The 19,129-nt window shown below is 39.6% G+C and overlaps 2 protein-coding genes across 6 annotated transcripts in view; one reads left to right on the top strand and one right to left on the bottom strand.

Moving 5' to 3' along the window:
* The window catches only part of GPBP1L1 (GC-rich promoter binding protein 1 like 1), a 29,038-nt gene extending 21,696 nt beyond the window's left edge, over window positions 1-7,342 (bottom strand). Inside the window, exons 1-2 of one of the 3 annotated variants that reach the window (XM_044441761.1) lie at window positions 7,159-7,342; window positions 6,610-6,699 (exon numbers count right to left, since the gene is read on the bottom strand). The gene's annotated coding sequence lies outside the window, so the exon portion shown is untranslated. The remainder of the gene's footprint in view (window positions 1-6,609; window positions 6,700-7,158) is intronic. The other 2 variants (XM_044441776.1, XM_044441767.1) reach the window with 2 other exon arrangements.
* A 994-nt stretch (window positions 7,343-8,336) lies between these two features.
* TMEM69 (transmembrane protein 69) lies at window positions 8,337-18,466 on the top strand. Of its 3 annotated transcripts, XM_044441790.1 has the most exons (5): window positions 8,337-8,685; window positions 11,456-12,000; window positions 16,476-16,507; window positions 16,774-16,829; window positions 17,264-18,466. In XM_044441790.1, the coding sequence occupies exons 4-5, from the start codon at window positions 16,785-16,787 to the stop codon at window positions 17,987-17,989; spliced, it is 771 nt and encodes a 256-aa protein (XP_044297725.1). In that variant the 5' UTR covers window positions 8,337-8,685; window positions 11,456-12,000; window positions 16,476-16,507; window positions 16,774-16,784; the 3' UTR covers window positions 17,990-18,466. The 3 variants fall into 3 exon arrangements, with proteins under 3 accessions (XP_044297725.1, XP_044297732.1, XP_044297716.1); XM_044441797.1 differs by lacking the exon at window positions 16,476-16,507; XM_044441781.1 differs by lacking the exons at window positions 8,337-8,685; window positions 11,456-12,000 and adding an exon at window positions 15,639-16,237.
* The last annotated feature ends 663 nt before the right edge of the window (window positions 18,467-19,129 follow it).

The raw sequence follows: 19,129 nt of genomic DNA, 5'->3' as shown, positions 1-19,129 counted from the left end.
ATCATAGAATTTGCTCCTAATTTGCTTACATTTTGAATATTCAGTCATCTAACAACACAGGTCTTTTATTTTAAAAGGTCTGATTGCTCTGATTAAACTGATTTGAAGTGGTGAACTAAACAAGCCAGAAATAGAAAACATGGCATTTCTTGGCTTTTGCTCCTAAATAACTACTACTAAATTAGTAACTAACTTACTAATAACATTAGTAAGCCAACAAGAAGCCATGATTTATTCCTAGACTATCAATGTTATGTATTCCCTTTTTGTGCAAAGATGGCAACAATGTGATCGAGCTATTTACATTAGCACACTACTAGTTCACAGTAAACCAAGCCAAGCCAGGAATTTTGGCACATTTCTTTGGATGATGAAAAGGAAGGACTCACTAGAGAAGTGCCTAATGCTGGGAACAATAGATGGCAAAAGAAGAAGGGGATGGCAGAGGATGAGGTGGCTAGATGGAGTCACTGAAGCAGTCAGCGTGAGCTTAAGTGGACTCCAGGGGATGGGATGGTGGAGGACAGGAAGGCCTGGAGGAATGTTGTCCATGGGGTCGTGATGGGTCGGACACGACTTCACGACTAACAACAACAACAACTTTGGGTGAACAGGCACAAGATGTGGTTTGGTAAGGATACCAGTGTAAAACTATCACCAAATTACAAAATATGTCCCAGCAATGTTCATTTAGTTTTTCCATTTCCTAAAGTAGAGAGAAACATGTAGTGAATGCAAGATACAGTCCTCCCCCAAATGTTTGTTTCTAGCAACTGTCCACTCTTGATTGTAGTTGTGTGTTCTTACAGTTACTTTGTATTCTGTTTTCACCTGCATGTGGAAAGGAAGGAGCATAGTGAATTACTTATCAGAGATAACTGGTTCAATGCCTTTGTAGTTCCTAGATGAGACTATTTTAATGAGCTTTACAAAGGGCAGCTTTTGAAGAACTTGGGAAACAGCAATCAACTCTTGAATGGGAGTAAGTAAACTGGTGCACTTCAGATGTTTTGGACTAGATTTCCCAATGCTCCACCCAGCATGCTCAATAGTCAATAATGATTTATAATCCAAAAGAAGTGGAAGGCATCAAATTGCTTGCCCCAGTGCAAGCTACAATGTTACAGCTAGAGTGCTCACAGGAACCAGTTTATCTTGCTTGTGTTAATACAACTACACCAAGCTTAATTCGGGGTGCTGGTCTTGCACTTTAAAGTTCCTGCTAACTTAGGACTCAAACCTTTTCCCAGATTAATCCACCCCTCCTGAGAAACCCATCTTAGATCTTTCTCCTGGATCCTTTCCTCCTTTCTCACTGCCATCAGAGGTGTAGTAGGTGATGAGCTACTATAGCAGAGCTTTTTCTATGGCAGTTCTATCCCTTTGGAATAGAAGGTATGCCTGCTACCTACACTGACATATTTTATTATTAATGTTAATATCATTTCTATAGTGCCTAATCACCAGAATTCTCTAGGCATTTTTGGTGCAAACATGTTTGTTTTCATAGGCTTGTAAGAACTGCTTAGAAGCTTGAACACTGGCAGTTTCCTGATTTTATTTTATTCTATTTTTAGATGTCTTACTATTTTAAAATTTGCATTTTATGTCTTGAACTTAAGCACCAAGTAACATAAACTAGTGTGTAATAAACTAAATATTTTAGAGTGCAGTCAATAGAGATCACTGATACTGGGCTTCCAAGTCAATACTAACAGTATACCTTAAAATATATCCATAATTCCTCTACAGCTTCTAATTGCAGAAAAGTTGAATAGTGGCGAGCATTCTTCAAATTGAAAAATCCCTGATGAGTTTCTAAGAATCCCCAGGCTTGGACTATAACTTGAAGCCACTCATCTAGACTATTTGAGACTAGGGCATCTTACCCTATCAGACTGGCTGATTACTCACCTCTGCTAATGAGAGAGACAATTCTTAAATAAAAAAAAGTTTTATCAGTCTGTAAATACAAGGAAAAAAAATCTGAAATCCCAATAAATGTAAGAGTATTGTGAGGTTTAGCAAAGTCTGCTCCATGAAAATTAAATTGACTAGCCATGCTTTTCTACTTCCCTCATCCTCCCATATCTCCAAAATATTTATATAATTATTATATTGAAGGTAATATTTTTAGTGTTGTAGCTTACTTATAACTGGCAGATATGAGTTATACATGAGTCAAGGGGGACAGACAATTACTTTTGACAGTATGGCTATGGCAGATCTTGCTTTATTACAACTGCTTAAAGTCACATCTGCCTCAGAATTGCAGAATTTTGATGGAAATGTAGTAGCAAGGGCAAAAATCACCCATCATCTCAATATGGGTGGCATAGCATTCACTAACAGGAGCCCTACACAGTGTATGCATTTTTAATACAAAAAAAATTGAAGGGATCCTTTTCACCCTTACTAGGTAGTCCTGCAACATACAATTTCTAAACATGTGGGAACACACACACTTATCCATTCCAACATACATTTCACACTAGTAGCTTTGCTTGTACAATCTACCACATAAATTTTAGGAAGCACAATATAGTTGGCCTTTTTATACACTAAAATAAATGTATCATTCTTGATATTATTGTGAAATATGCCATTATTCTTGCTATTAATGCCACTTCAAAATGCTACTAGTTAGCCGAAATATGAACCTTGAGTTTCCTGATCAAAGTTGACACATTGGTTGCGTCATCCCACATGAAAGCTCTTTATACTATTTCCATCACCAGTAAATGGTCCTGATCATTGTTTGTTTGTTTATATATATATCTAAACAAAGTAGAATGTGATCTGTTTTACTGCCAAGCTATTTAAGTTATTTTTGTTTAAATAGCTTGGAGCTGGTTGCTATAGAGTCACAATCTTGATAGGGTAAGTCTAAACACCTGCACCACTCAGGGCTATTTTGAAGATCAAATCATTTCTTACATAAATGATAAATAAGTAGTTTTGAATTTTCCCTTTTAAAAAATAAAGCACACTGCTATATTTCTAAAATATAGTTGGCCTATGTTTCTTCAGAGTATTCTAAAATGTCATAACCAACCAACTGAAAACAAGCCAACCATTTTTACACAGCTAAGCAGTTTTTGGCAGTTCAGCTACACCTGAACCTGAATTACTACTTTCCTTATTTACACACAAAGTTGTAAAATGCTAATATCCGTGTTCATGCCAAAAATTAAACCAATGAAAGTACTGCATAAGTTTCAGGCAATATTTTATCTTTAAAATTCTAAATAAAAGAGCACAGTAAAGCAAAGCCTTGTTCAGTTTGATTGAATATACATTTGGTTTCATACATTGCACAGTTCTTAACTATCTGTTAATCCAGTTCCCTTTTAGCATTTGTTATGAAAAATAGGCCAGTATTACATTCAGAGAGAAGCAGAATAAGCCAGCATTAGATACTTCTGAAATAGCTATCTGATAGGATTTACCATACACATATTCAAACCAGAACATAAAATAATAATTTCCCATTAGAATTCATATACAGGAACATCCAAGTTCTTCCTTGTGACAAACAAGGAACTTAAGAACTGATCTTCTTTATGAAGATTATAAATTCCTGTTTTTTCCTCAATATAACTTTTACCAACGTGTACAAGCATAGCGAGCTGGGGAATGCTGGAAGTTATGCAAATTATTTTCTGTCTGAACATGCACAGAATTGTGCCTTAATTAACTGTATATGTTAACACAAAAGGAATTGATTTACACTCAATTTCTGAGAAATATTGAGAAAATTCACTGTAAAACATTCAGTTTTTGAAGGGTCTTGTCACTTGCCTGTGCATAAACATTTTTAGAACTGTGTAGAAATTGACATCTGCATAAAAAGTTCATATATTACATACATTGATTACCAAGACTAGTAACAGGAAAGATGCCCAAGATGCATTACAAGAAGCACTATTTATTTATTTAGGAGACTTCTATGCCGCCCCTCTGTCAAAATGTGCAAGAAAGCTTCAATGAATATCACAGTGGGCGCTAACACTAAATGAACACTATTTCTAACTTTTCCTAAAAGTAGGCCAATCCTGTAACAGCACAGCAGATAGCAGTATTCATCAGATCTTTGCACTCTAAATGCTTAAGGTACCACTTTTACATTATCCAAATATACCAGTTTTTCACAAAGAATAGGTTTTATGACCATTGCTATCTTTTTTGGCACTTGTTTCTGACAAAGAATTTGAAACTATGTTTAGTATATTTATGAGCTTCATGGTTAAGTGGGAACTAGACTCCAGAACACCCAAATCCCAGGACAATTTTCAAACTACAGTACCACATTGGTTTTGAAGATCACATGTAGATCCTTTTACAAAGCAAGAGTGATAGGCCCCATGTGCAGTTTCCTCATGGGGAGAATGTAACTAGCATTAACTCCTATTCGCAGTGGGTCCATAATTCTGCACTTCTGAAGAAATATGCCTACACAAAGATGGGAAAGTTGCAGAAGCAATTTTTATTTCTGCATCCAGTTGAAGAAATGCATATTTCCCAAAAAGCAGTAAACTACCCCGAAGATATATTGGCTTGGCTCACATATAATGACAAACCAAAGTATGATCTGATTTGCAAGTCATGACAACCCAGCTACTAATATGGATTGTTGTTGAATCATGGGTTGTCATGACATGCAAATGCTGCTCTATATGGGTTGTGAAGCTCAAATAACACATCTTAGTTCAGTAACAAGCCATGGATTCTCTCTGTAGTTGTTTAAGGTTAACAAATCATAATTAAACCAGTGTAGGGGTCACAAGTAATGACAACTCTTGATTCACAACAGCAACCCATACTCTTAATTTGTTGCTATAAAAACATTCCAAACTCCCAAACATCATAAAGATTCCTAGCTGATAAAAGGATTTTCCAATCACAGCTGTAAAATTAGCCTCAGTAAAAACTTTTCTATTTAACCCAGATAGTTCTTAAGAACAAGAGAGTGCAATCCTATAATAGTTATTCCTGAATCAGGTCCCAATACACTTAATTACACTTCATCCCAGGTAACTATGCTTAGGACTGCAGCTGAACAGTTCAACTGTATGCAAACTTAACACAGAAAAAGGCCTATCATTTGAATGGGGCCTACTTTAGTTTTTGAAAATAGCCTGGTTGACAATAAAACATTAAAAATGTGCTAACATTTCACAGAATTTGATAACTTTCTGCTCTTATTTTCACTTTTTATTACTGCAAAATATTACAAAAGATGCAGACACTTAACACTTAATGACTGGGAAGTATTTTATGAGACTTGTTTAATATTGTTAAGTAGTAAGGATAATGCACTTATCAAATATGCATCCTTTGACTGTAAAGATATATTTTTATAAATTTGGAAGAGATAAAGGGGATGCAATGGCAAAGTGATTCATTGAAATATATTGGTCAAAATTCAGGCCTTTCTCCAAAGCACTGATGAACTCACATAGCCCAACAGTGAAATCCACTATTTGTGTCTACTCAAAAGTAATCTACAATAACTTACATGGGTCTTCTTCCCAAGTAAACATAAACAAGACTACAATACTGAACAAGTTTATACAAATTTAATACATGTCCTGCTAAACCAAAATTGAAAAACTCTTACTCTGTCCAAAGTATATTTAGCACTCCTTTCCCCAGCAATGATCACCGAGGGAACACAAGTCACTGGGGCTCTAATTTTGTATTGTATTTTCTATTTTATTTTAAAGGTCAACAGTACTGATATTCTAATCATAAGCATTTCTATCTTATAGGCCATTGTTCAGAATTAAAAACATGCAAAAGAAATCAATTCTTATTACAGAGATGCTTTATTACTTCCATACAATATTTCCCTAACCCTAACCCTAAGAGTTGTTCCATTTTCCTTAAACCATTCTCAGCAGACATGGTTTGCATAAATTTTGCAATACCCCAATTTATGCCAATGCAAGGTAGACAAAGCTACTATTATCAGCAAAACCATTTCTCTGCAACTGTATTAATGCATAGTTAACATAGCAACAAGCATGAAATGCACATTTTATAAACAGCAAAATATCTATGAATGCAGCTAGACACGATACTACTAAAGAACCACTGTCCACACACCCCCCAAATGAGAAGGCAGATGTAACTAAGTGTCTATGATCAAAGGTTTCAGCATTACACAATTATAAAGCCTTCCTTTATTCAAGATATTCTATCTGTGCATCCCTACAAACACACCCATACCAACCCCCTCCTTCTCAGCCTGCTCAGCAAGTACTATGCTAGTATTTACAGGACAGTCAGCATTAGCTCTCTGCAGGAAGGCAAAAGATAATTACACGTATTTATTCTTGATCATGGTTTGGAACTGGGAAAAGAAAGTGAAAACTGTTTCATATAATATGACCCTGTGTTACCAATACAGTCACCGTTTTGATCTAGTTCATAACAAGTTGTTCCACTACAAACCAGTACTCTCCCCAACCTCACCCCACAAGGCCAGTTCTTCGTACGCCACAAAAACAACTGCGCCCTACTCAACACCGCAAAGACTTGCCCCTCCAACCACCACACTTCCTACTTCTTAGCATCCAGACCCGCTTAATCCAATCCCATAGTTACCTTCCACTTACTGGAGCTGCGATAGTTTCTTCCCTAAACTTTAATTCGGTATCCACTTCATCCCTGGTGCCTTCACCTCTCCCATTTATCCTATAAAACACACACCAATGTGCCTTCACCACATAACTCGCGCTCAACTTTGCACTCTGAGGCCTACCTTAGTCTCCCTCCTCTCTCCAACTGTAGCCCAGCTGATCCTCCCCTATACACCTCCCTTCTTCAGGTCTCCTAATACCACTGCTCTCTCCTTCGGACCCCATTTGCCGCACAAACATCTCAAAGTGGGTCCCCCAGCTGTCCTCTTTCCTATCGCCGCCTTCTTCCAAATCCCTACCAACTACAGCTCTATCAAGCCACCCTAGACGCTCTTCCCCAAACATTTCCGCAGCTGCTCCGCGACAACTACCTCAAGCTGCTCTCTCATTAATTTTAACACTGATCCCTTAGCCACCTTTTTCTTTTCTCTCCCCAGATTCCTGTCCCCAAAGGTCCACTTATTTGCACTCCCGCCCCTTGCCTGCCCTAAGCTTCCCCTTGCTCACTCCATACCTCAGTTTTCCCACAGACACGAGCTGCCGCTCAACGCCACCTCAAGTCCAACTCATCGTCCCTTTTCTCCACACAAGGCCGTGCTCACCGGACCAGGCCCCAGCTCACCCCCCTCACTCCCCGTGTAGCTTGAGTTCCCGAGACCGAATCATAACAAAGCTCTGCCCAAAATGGCTGCCCGGCCCTGCCCGGCCGGGGGCCGGAGGGGGCGGGGCTACTCACGCGGAGGGGGGTGAAGAGGGGAGAAACACACCCACCTGGCCCAGGCCGTGCCAAGCGTAATGCGCATGCACACTCACTTCCAGTCTCTCGCGCTCATACTCTCAAGCTAGGCAAAGGTTCTCCAGAGCGCTCGCGCAAGTTCCCATATCCCTTTGCACATGCGTGAATACAGATCGTCTTGTTTGTGTTATCAGAGGCTACAGGCAACTCAACCTGCAGCTGCTGTTTCTGTAATCTTGCACGGTTCCATTTCTGAGCCTGCCCATTCTGCATTTACAAAACTCTTGCAGCTACAAGACATCCTAAAGTTTGTATTTAGTTTTTCCTTCCCCAGCCAAGCAGTGTTATTGACGCTCTCTTCCTTCTTAAAGGGACAGACATTAATTCCTTTAAAGAGTGTCGGCCCATCAAACAGTCGCTCATTTCATCTCCGAAAAACTTGCAAAATAAATATGCAGCCCGTTTGTATTGGGTTGTTTGCTATTTATCAGAGAGCCTAATCATGCCTCTTCAGCAAATAAGAACATAAGAAAAGCCATTGCTAGGTCAGACCAAAGGTCTGTCTAGTCCAGCACTCAATACACACGGTGACGAAACGACTGCTCACGGGATCCCTCAAGCAAGATAGGTGCAAGATCACCGCCTGTCCAAGCTCCTCAGCAGCTGGTATATGCATGATAAGCGTATGACAGACTTTAAAGCCGCAATGCTATGAACGCTGCTAGGTTCTGCTTGCACGCGTGCACATACGCATTTTACATTCCAAACACTGGAATGGCAACAGTTCAAGCGACCAAAACTGGAAAAAACTAGTAAAAGCCACCCTCACGACCCTCCCAAGGTGACGATGGGAGGGGGTGGGAACATTGTTCAACAAAAGGGAATCACTGAGGGGCAAAGCTAGAACACGCCCCTCATCGCTGCTTTAAGCGACTGGAAGTTGGTTGTTCTCTATTCCGGAATAAAGTTCTTTCTTTCGCCTTAAATTTCGCCTGGCGTATGTCTGACTCCCCAGTCATACTTGCATCTTAATTTTTATGGCATTAATTGGCGACTGCAGCAGGACCCGAAACTATAACTTTGGTGAGATTCTCATAGCCTTCCGTGGCCAAGCGAGGTCTCTTGTGCCTTATTTTTGAAAGGCTCCTGGGATCTGAGTAGAGCAGCGCGAGAACAAAAGCAGTCAGAAGTCGATTTAAGGGATTACGGCAAAAGAGGGAAACAAACAAACCAATGAAAAAGAGGGAGGGAAGCTGGCTCCCAGTCGACCGATGGTTCTGAGGTGCTCTGGAGCTCCTGTATTTGGTGAGTAAAGAAAGGGGGGAGCTCCCCCCACCTTCCTTTGCCCCCATTGTTTATTGGGCAGGTTTGTGCCTAAGTCGGCTTGGGACGGGGTACGGGTCGCGCCGCAAATGCCGGAAGTTTGGGACTCAGACAGGCTCCACCTCCAATTGCCGCAGTCGCTGTCTGCTACGTCCTGGGCAGCAACCGGGCAAGCAGACCCCGCCTCCCTTTTGTTTCCACTAGACTGCTAGAAGACCTCAGAGGCGGCCAGGCAAGCGTTTCTAGGACCTGGGCAGCCAGGCAAGCAATTGACTTTGCAGTTGTATGCTTTAAGCCCTCAGCACGAGCTCATGAGCTTGGTTTGCAAGGGCCATAAATGAATTTGGGTGAACACACATCATATGATCATGAGTGGGGGCAAGAGTACGACGGTCAGATCAAGCACATCCTTTGACTGATTTTTGAAAGATTGGAAGTTGGTGGGACGGGACTAAAAAAAGAGAATGGTTCCATTGTACGTTCTTTTGAGTGACCTAAGGGACGTTTGACCGAAGCATGATCGCTCAGCTGCTAGCCAACGGGGAAATTTTTGATGAGAATGATTTTATGTTGAGTTTGGAGAAAGCTTCTGAAAGTAAGAAAATCCTAGAATGCGCTTAGATTGCTTTACTGAGCTCTACTCCCCTTAAAGGGACAGTGAAGCTTTTGCTTGCTTTATGAATTCACTATACCCTGCAGGGTAAGAGAAGATCCAGCAGGGGTCACTATTCCTACTTAGAACTCAGAGAAAAGGAAAGCTTGCAGAGCGAGTATGAGAAATATTTTGAATAGGTGGATGGAAGTGATTGTGACTGAAATTGCAAACTGATTGTTTATGATGGAAAGGCAGTCTTGTGGAGAGTGAGGAAGTGGGTTTGGCTGGAATGTAAGGAAAAAGGGAACATACTCGTGGACCATGTGTTTGAAAATCTAGATTGCTGGAGTGCTTGGTGTGGGTGAGTTTGAGGTTCTTGGGTAATGATGGACTTGAGGGTTAGTAATTGAGCGTTTGGATATTGTTCAGTGAAAATGGTGATTTGATAAATAAGGAATCAGGAGAAAAAATAGCTAAAGGATATAGTAGGTGTCAAAGAAATCGCTGATCATTCTGGAAGAAAGAAAAGGGTTGAATGAAACTACAGGTTTTCCTGGAGGTGGGAAAATAGCCAATCCAAAGCCTAGGACGACTGCAGCTAGATCATACCGCTAGGACCAAGGAGATGCTTTAGAAGGAAGAATCGGATCTTGTGAGAATTGTAGAAAAAGCACACAGATGGCCCGTGGGTATGTGCGAAGTACAAGTGTTGTGGGGAGTTGGATTGGCTCTGCTTTCCGTCACGGAAGAGTGTTCAGCCCAGACAGGGCGAATCCCCTGAGGCAAAGGCAAGCTTAGACTAACACTCAAAAGAAAAAAAAGGTTTGTGCAAAACAGTGATGGAGAAGGTTTTGGAGGCAAGAGGGTTGTTAAAGAAAGAGAAGAATCTACAGTCTTCAAGGTTTATATTGCTTCTTCGAGGACATTTGTGTAGAGAGAGTATTGAAAAACAGAATCAAAGTCACTTTTTACACTTTTAACAAGGAACTAGGGGCATATTTTAGAAAGGGAAGTCTTCCAAAGCATGGAAGAGAGACAAAAATGTTATAGGAAATGCATCATGTTTGTATCAGCTACCAGAAAAGGAAAGAAAACCTATAAGAAAATTTGTCCTTCCAATGCCCAGATTGAATGTTTAGATAAAAATAGCTGAGTCTTTCCAGCTTGGAAGGGGATTTCTCACCCATGTGAAGTTCAGGTTTAGAATGGTCTCTATGTAGATGCATTGATTGTCTTGAGTTACCTGTGCATGTAGTTGTGGTTCAGTTGGTTTAAAATTGTAGAGAGAGAAAAAGACCAGATGACTAAATTGCCAAACCAGAAAGAGGATTTGGCAATTTCTTATTTCAGAGGCTACTATTTTTTACCTTTTGCTAACAAGAGTCAGTTCCATTAATACTATCTATATACTCTAATCAGGCCTAAAATTCAGAAGGGGAATCCTGGAAACCAAAGTGTGTGTTTTTGCACCAGAATCAGGGTTGGCAAAATTAGAATGGCCTGGTTTTTGCCAAGACCCCCTTTCCACACCTCATCCATGTGTATTATGGGATAGGGCAGGTAGAGGAAGCTGGAAAACTTGATTGATAGTACCAAATTTTCTTATAGTAGCCTAGTTTGTTGTGTGTCTGCCAGACCTAGAATCTGCCAGACCTAGAATGTAAGCAGATATGTGAGATAAGGGGGGGGGGAAGCATCTTTTCCATGGAATTTTCTTAATGAGCATGAGATTTGATTTCATTCAAGTACTGATTGTTTGGGGGGAAATCTTATTTCCTTTTTGCATGTATTTTAAATGAATTGGGAGTATTTTTGTATCTATATGCATGGGCAAGTGCCATAGCTATAGACAAGAACTTGTTGTGAAACTTGATCAGAAGACCCAAATTCAACAAAAGGTTCCACTGTCTTTACAACTTTAAGCCTGAACTAAAAAGACTTGTACTAGAACAATGTTAAAATGGCCTAAAGTACTTTCTTCAGCACCAGGATAATTCGAGCTATGCCAAGAACCCTTTTGGGACTTTTCCCTTTTTGAACTTCTATGTGGACACCTACTTGCTATGGGCTCCTCCTCGTCCTGGGAACTGTGTCCCTTATTACTGGGGAAAATAGAATTTAAGAATACGTGTTTACCTGCAGTCTCTTGTCTCCCAGCTCCATAGGTACATCTTGGGGAATCGGCCCTCTCAGTTGAACCATCCAGTATATGATAAGCAACCTGAAGACTGGTTGCTAGTGAAGACTTGGAACTGTTAGCTCCATGCTGGAGAGAGCCCTTCCAGGTGCTGCTTACCACTCTAAGTGGAAAGCTGCAGAATGTTAAGACTTGGATCCATCACAACTGCATGGAGAAGGTTGAACCCTTTGGAGAAGACTCACAGACAAGGTCAGGTACTTCATCTGACCCAGAAGAAGATGACAGCAAGGCAGCCAAGGCCTTAGCAACTGGAGAGGACAGGAAGAAGTACCCAGAAGAAAAGTGGCTTTCAAAGACCTGTTTGGATCTTAGCCTGAAGCTGAAACTGAACAGACAATTGTAGATAATCCAGGAGAGCTGCCTTCCATAGGGAAAGCAACAACCCTTTGGACTGTGCAAGAATTTGGTTGAATGTAATTATAGTTTGTGTGGCTTTAAAAAGCATTACTATAGCAGCTCTTCCAAGAGGGGGCATAAATAACCAGAAAGCATGACATAGAAGGTATGAACTTTTGTGGGCTTCTGTTAACCTGGTGGGCAGGAAGGGAACCCTGTTGACCCTAGATTCCTCTAACAACTCAATAGAATCTTTGTCCAAGACCATGACAATCTTAAATTTAACAAACTGTTGACTATGCCTGATGGCAGCTGAGAAGGGGGAGAGGTCATCATTTCTTTCAGAACCTATTAATGGAGGAGAGTGGCTAGCCCAATAATGACCCCATAAAAGAAAAACCAAACATGTGAAGAGACCAGGTATCAGAACAGAATAGTGGACATAGATTGGCAAGATGGGTGTTGGTGTTTCTGGAAAAACAAATTGGAGCGTGCTACCAGGGATATGAGAAGGTTCCATTGCACCTGGACTGGAGATTGGGGCCCATACCCCATTTGAGAATCCAGACAGTTTGATTGCAGTGCATTCTCCAGATGGAATTAGACCCATCTAAATGGTGTATGTTGTAGTAACTTTTTGTTTGGCCAATATTTTAACACATAGTAATTTTAATTGTGTAACAACTTATTTAATTTATTTTAAATAATGCTCAGTGTGGATTAGTTAACTTATTTTATTGAAGACTGAAATAATGTTGTAAGCCATCCAGAGATGACAGTAATGGATGGCCTACAGTTTTTTTAAATAAATAAATAAATCAGGCTATAACAGAATGTTTTAGTTCATTCAGTGACCAATTTACTGTTGAGGACTGGGATATATTGAAGTAACCAGATCATCATGGGTTGGTGGAACTGGAATTAAACTTTGTTTTAGGACTTCCCACATCTGTGGCTAATTCCTCTTAGTGGGCACATGGTTGTAATGCCATCTCAGAGAACTGGATTATCTAGACCATCCTATATGTGAATTGCTCACATCCTATATTCCATTCTGCCTATATGAGATTGCTGCTACCCCTCAAAGGAAAAGAGAAGAATGGATTGCTCAGAGAATAGTAACTTCCTACCACCCAGTTGCCTGGTCATGGATTGGAATTCAAGATGCCCTAACTTTCATAAATGGAATAATTATGCCACAGACAGTAGTTGAGATCTTAGCAAATGATACTGCAAAGGCTCTGAAATTAATAATTACTGAAATGTCTCAAAATCTGGCAACCATTCTCCAAAATCAATTAAATATAAATCACAGGGGGGACTTTGAGAGGTCCTTACTTGGACTAGTTGTTATTTGGAGACTGATGATAGCAGAAAAATGGTGTGGAAACTTATATATACCATGTAGCCTATGTCCCTATACAGAAAAAGGGACATAGCTTGTAGACTTGCTTAACTTCTTGGTTGCCAAAGATTGTTTGGCTAAGATCCCTGTTTGTTTATGAAATATGTTTCTGCCATTGCACTCAATGTGCTCCCAACCTCTGGAGATAGTGCAACGCCCTGCATAACTGTAGTCCTGCTTTCATTCAGTGGTTGCTTGCGAAGTACTGGTAGCTTTCTTTCCTCTATTATTCTGGAATAAGGTCTTTTCATTTGCCTTGAATCGTGCCTGGTGTGTGTGTGAATCCCCAGCCATACTTGTATCTTAGTTTTGTTAACATACAGGCATGCCACCTCTGAAAAAAGAGGTAGCATATTGCCAGCAAGGCTAGTGACAACTGATAGCCTGCTCTTTCATGAGTCTGTCCAATCCCTTTTTAAAGCCATCCAGTTTGGTGACCATCACTAGTTCCCATGGGAGCAAATTCCATAGCTTAACTATACATTGCATGCAGAAGTACTTTTATTGGACCTAAACCTCCAACCAGTTTCACAGGATGACCTTGGGTTTGAGTACGGGGAGGGAGAAAAATGCCTCTCTACTTTCTCCACACTGTGCATTAGTTTTAAACATCTCTAGTATGTCCCCACCCCCCTTACTTGCCTTTATTCCAAGCTGAACAGTCCCAGTTGTAGTCGCTCCTCATTGGGGAGCTGCTCTAGCCCCCTAATCATTTTTGTTGCTCTTTGTACTTTTTCCAGGTAAAGCGACCAGAATGGAATGCAATATTCTAAATGCAGTCACACCAAAGAGCTGTATAAGGAAAGTAAGGTTTTGGCAGTTCTAATTTCTGTTCCTAATTATTTGCCATCTTCACAGCAGCTGAGCTCTGGGCTGACATTTTCATGGAGTTTTTCACTAATATTCCATGATCCCTTTTTCTTGCTAGTTTAGTCATTGCTAGTTCAGATCCATCCTATCAGCATATACTTGAAGCTGGGATTTTTTGCCCCAATATTTTTTCCCCAATTCTACACTTGCTTATACTGAACTGCATTTGCCATTTCGATGCTCATTCTTCCATTTTGGAGAGCTTGTTTTGGAATTTCTCACAATCTCTTTTGGTTTTAACCAGCCTAAAAAGTGTTAGTGTCATCAGAAAATTTGAACTTCAACTATTTCTAATTCCAAATACAAAAACAAGTTGTCTTATTAACCAGCCCTGAATCAATTGTAGGTCAATTGAAACCCTGCAAGTGACTGGGTTATATAGCATGTGTGTGCCATTAAAGCAACAAGCTAAAACCAGCAAAGCAACAATTGCAGTATCAAACTGAGCTACATAGAATAGCTACATAAATGAAACATACTACATAAAATGTTGTAAAATATCCTGCAAAGTGGTATTGGTCAAGAAAATTGATTTTCAGATTCCAGGATGGCTGCAGTTTTCAGTACAAATTCTGGAATGCTGTCATGGTTCAAAATTGAACAACTGAAATTCAGTATTGGCTCTTACCCTCTTTGAATTATTTAAGGTTTATTGAAACAGTTTGGTCCTCTCAAACATTGCATAACAACAAACAATTCTGAATAAGCCAAGAAATCTGGCAGAAATACACATCATTTAATCTCTTCAAATAGTGAGAACTATAAACAGCCAGTTTTGTACCTTATCTCCCATTATGCTGACACAAGGTACCTACTTTCTCAGACATGCAGTTGGGCAAAACGGGCTAGCTTCTCAGTGACTTCATATATTTCTTACTGCTTTCCATCTCCACTCAGTTGAACAGAACTAAATTATTTCTGTAGCACAGCAGATGTAATAAAGCTATCAGGCATAGGATAAAAATTGAACTTACTCAAAGCAAGGTGGGGAAGAATGGAGGAAATAACTCCACATAGATTTTATGGCTGCCTGATAATAAATTAGATGGGTTATAAAGAACTTTTGTGAAATATGTTGTAAAGTATGTTTACTGATTTGTAGGATTTATTTAAATGTTTCAATGTGTTTCTATAGAACTGCTCAGAGCATAGCACAATGTATGTGGCTCTAGCGCTTGTTCCCTTCCAATACAGAATACTTCACACTTTCCTATTCATTGCAAAGCAGGGTGAGATGGTAACAATATTTGAGAGCAAATCAGAGAAAAGCAAACTTAAATCTTGAATGATGCAGATGAATGCACAGAAACGAAATAGTTAACTTGGCAGTTTACCACCGAAATCGTACCTAAATTGTTTGATAGACATCTGAGCAGAACAGGCTATTTATCTACCTAAAAACGGTGGTGTTGGCAAGTTTGTGAAAACTGAGTGATTACTGCAGTGACCGGGATTCTATTTTCGTTTGTGGAAATATTTTAATAGCCATCTTTTATATGTATTCTGTTAATTAACGGGGAAAAAATTCCCCGTAGAATCAGTCTACCACTTTCAAGATTAGAAATGTTCGCAGAATTCCGACCAAATGCGCCATATTTCTCTGGGCAAGACATATTTCATAAACAGGAAGAAACCCCGAAAAGATGCACTGAAAGTAAGGGGGAAAGGGTGGACAGACATGCAAACTTCTCTTTGTAAACAGAACGAGCAAATAAACACTGTAGGTTCTGTTTCAGGCCGGGAGCCCTAAGCATAGGACACGCGCAGCCGGCGCCCTTAATTAGGAGCACAGGAAATTAGATCAGAGGACAGGAAACTCGTTCTCTCCAGTACCATGTGGGTTGGACTCGGGATTTTTTTGCAGTCCATTTTTCGAGCACAGCTAAAATACACTTTATCTGCCTACGCCGGATTTCCCTATCTTATGCAGTTTTAGGAGACTTTTAAAAATTTCTGCATAGTCCCCTTGGATTTTGAGAGTTTTTTGTAAAATCGTTTCTTCTCTCTCTTTGTGTTAAGGATTAAAGCTAATTAATAAAATACGAAAGCTCATTCGAAACTAAATTTAAACTTTAATGTTTGGAATTCACCTTGCTTCTGCAGTTCCTTCGATTCTGGTCACTAGAAGGTACGTTGCTATCTCGACAGTGTAACAAGTCAGGAAGGGTAGCGAAGAGACGCACGGGAAAGTGGAGCAAATTACCAGCGTGTTGGAAATAGTCACATCCCGCAAAAAATATCGGAAATAAAACGTATGAATCTTCTCTCTAGCACATGAAGGACAGGAAATGTGTGTCCTGATAATACTAGGTAAAACGAAGTCCTGCACATGAGTAACCACACCCTGTCTTTTATTTTGTGCACAGATACGTTAAGCACGTACCCCGTGTTGGGCTGGGTAAGTTTCACGGCATATTTACAATTCTGTAAGTGTTGAAAAATGTAGATCGGCTTTGTTTAAAGTTTTAAATGTTACTTCTTATTTTGGCAGGTTGTGTTAACAAAGGAAAAATCACGTTAACTATTTTCTGCTCATGCTTTTGTCTTTGTCACAAAACACTCGTGATGTACCAGTGATGTACCAGTTTGTACTAGTCATCAGTGCAAAATATTCCATGTGATGTAATCCACAGTGCATATTAATCTAATCTTCCTGTCTTTCAGAATCTGTGAAAATGTACCACCTTCTACAACGATGCTCCTTACAGATTCCTTCCAAGGTAGAGTTCTATCCCAAAGTTGCAGTTTTAAAGATAACAGTTTCTCTATAGATATTGTTCACTGGAATGAATACCAATTGTCTGTCAAAAGAAGTGTCCAGCTTGTCTTGAAACTTGCAGAAACTTTAAGCATTACAGTTTAAGAATTATTTTCTTGGGTCTTAGTGAATGCTATAGGAATACCTGATATTGTAGCATTAAGATATGCATGCAAGTAGTCCTTTATACAGAAGGCCTCTGACAAATGTAAGACTAGAAGGTATATATAATTGTATTAGTCTAATCAAGACACTCATAAACCATGGTCCTTTATCATTCTAGGTCATTTAGATTAATGTTATATCTGAGACCCAGCCTAACATGGTCACTTTTTTAAAGTGTCACAAGCTTTAGTGCTATCAAATACTAATGTATTATTGCATTTGTAATTGCAGATACTGCACTTTCAAAGACTTTCACAGCCTGGAAGGTGTAAGGTTGTCCACTATCTTCTCCCTATAGAGTGTGGCCAAGTTGCCCTGCCAAAATTAGAGTGGTTAAAGCAAACATCTGGCACAATAATCAAGGCCCAGTATTTTCATTCTTCTTGCTGTAGATGGAAGAAGCAGAAAAAGCCTGAAGAACCTGAGCCACGCCAGCTGGGTTTGGTGCGATATGACATGCCATCACTTAAGGATTCTCCAAAGCCTGCCCTCTATTTAAGCTTTGCAGGATTAATTCCATTTGTTTCAATCCCATTGTTAATGGTTATCAATGAAGTATTTTACTCAGAGTTGGTGTTTGCTCATATTGCATATGGTGCCTGTATAGTATCCTTCCTAGGAGGTATCAGGTGGGGATTTGCTCTTCCTGAAGGCAGTCCTGCCAAACCTGATTGGATTAATTTGGCTAACAGTGTTGTTTCTCCATTCTTGGCCTGGCTTGCCTTGCTTTTTTACCAAGATCCCACTCAAGCTGCAGCAATGGTTATAATTGGCTTAGGGATAGCCCTGCATTATGACCTGGCCCTCCTTCCCACCTATCCCAGCTGGTTTAAAGCCTTGAGAACAGTCTTAACTGTAGTGGCTGCAGGTTCTCTGTTCACCATAATATTTATTGTAAACAACTATCCAGAGAAATCTTTAAGTAAAATTGTAAGTGAAATGAAGCAATTGAAATAATAGCAATCCCTACCAAAGGGGTTCTCTCCTGAATAAGATTTACACTAATGTCTTGCATGAAAATGCACTGTAATTCCTCCAGGAAGACTGCTGAGAAAGAAAATTGCAGCTTAATCATCTGTTTAAGAACTTGTTAGTAGTTTTGGGCTTAATAAGAACAAGTTGGTGGAGATGATAGGTGCTGAAGGTCTAAAGCTTTACACATTGATTACATATATGGTTTTTCTGTAATTTGGAAAAGAGTTTATGCATTTAAAGGCAGAATTCTTTTGTTTCTATGTACAAAAAATGTTTATGTACTTATTTGCATGCTAAACCAGAAATTGGATATGTGGGGGCTTCCTCTTCCCTTGCTTCATGATAATGTGAAATGCTACTTGAAAGCATTGAATATTGAAAAAACATCAGAAATTGTCCAGTTTGATACAGCAGTTGTTCAATTACGTTATTGCAGTATTAAATGGCTATGGGCAACTACACTGTTTTTTCTGTAGGCTATTTAAATCTCATCACCAGCTGTTTTAATTTACAACTTAAATAATCATGCTTCTGCGAAGGTTAATGTTTGTTTGCTCTCTCTTTCTTCTGTGTGCAAGGTTTCATTTTAACTTCTGTAAGTTACTATTTGCTATAGTCAGAATGTTATTAAGCCTGCAGAGAGTCCCATGGGCTATGGGGCAGCATATAAATGTAAGCAATCAATCCTATACCCACTTACAGAAGTCCTATTGAACACATTGGATTTACTCTCAAGAAACCATGTATATAATTAAGAGCTTGTTTTCATTCTTGCACTTTCTAACTTGCCAAAACTTATCTAGCTTGCTTTTGGATATAAAATGCAATCATGTATAGTATATTGTGAGGAGAGCAATCTACTGGATCCATAAACACTTTCAGTGTTCTCTTTATAACAGGGCTGGTTATTAAGTCTCCATCAAAATTTTAAGTGTCAAGGCAACAGCCCTCTTCATTTATTGGTTCCCACTCATGAGTAAACCAGCTTAGGATCTAAAGCTAATCATTACCATGCTGTTTTAGTGATAGTTGTTTTCTCAGGAAACAATCTGCATCAAGAAACTGAGTAATTTTTAAAAGGGTTCAAGGGCTCAAAACTATGTGGCAGTATGTTTTCTCATT

Source organism: Varanus komodoensis, unplaced genomic scaffold (genome assembly GCF_004798865.1).
Source record: "Varanus komodoensis strain SLA01 unplaced genomic scaffold, ASM479886v1 scaffold1, whole genome shotgun sequence".
NCBI lineage: Eukaryota > Metazoa > Chordata > Lepidosauria > Squamata > Varanidae > Varanus > Varanus komodoensis.
This window is presented reverse-complemented; position numbering and strand designations above follow the sequence as displayed.

Excerpts from the sequence above, each read along its gene's own strand:
- TMEM69 (XM_044441781.1), top strand. The coding sequence starts at position 16,185 with ATGTTTGGAATTCACCTTGCTTCTGCAGTTCCTTCGATTCTGGTCACT. Across the intron at positions 16,238-16,475 it reads TCGATTCTGGTCACTAGAAG|ATACGTTAAGCACGTACCCC; the intron begins GTACGTTGCTAT and ends TTTTGTGCACAG. Across the intron at positions 16,830-17,263 it reads CCTTACAGATTCCTTCCAAG|ATACTGCACTTTCAAAGACT; the intron begins GTAGAGTTCTAT and ends TTGTAATTGCAG.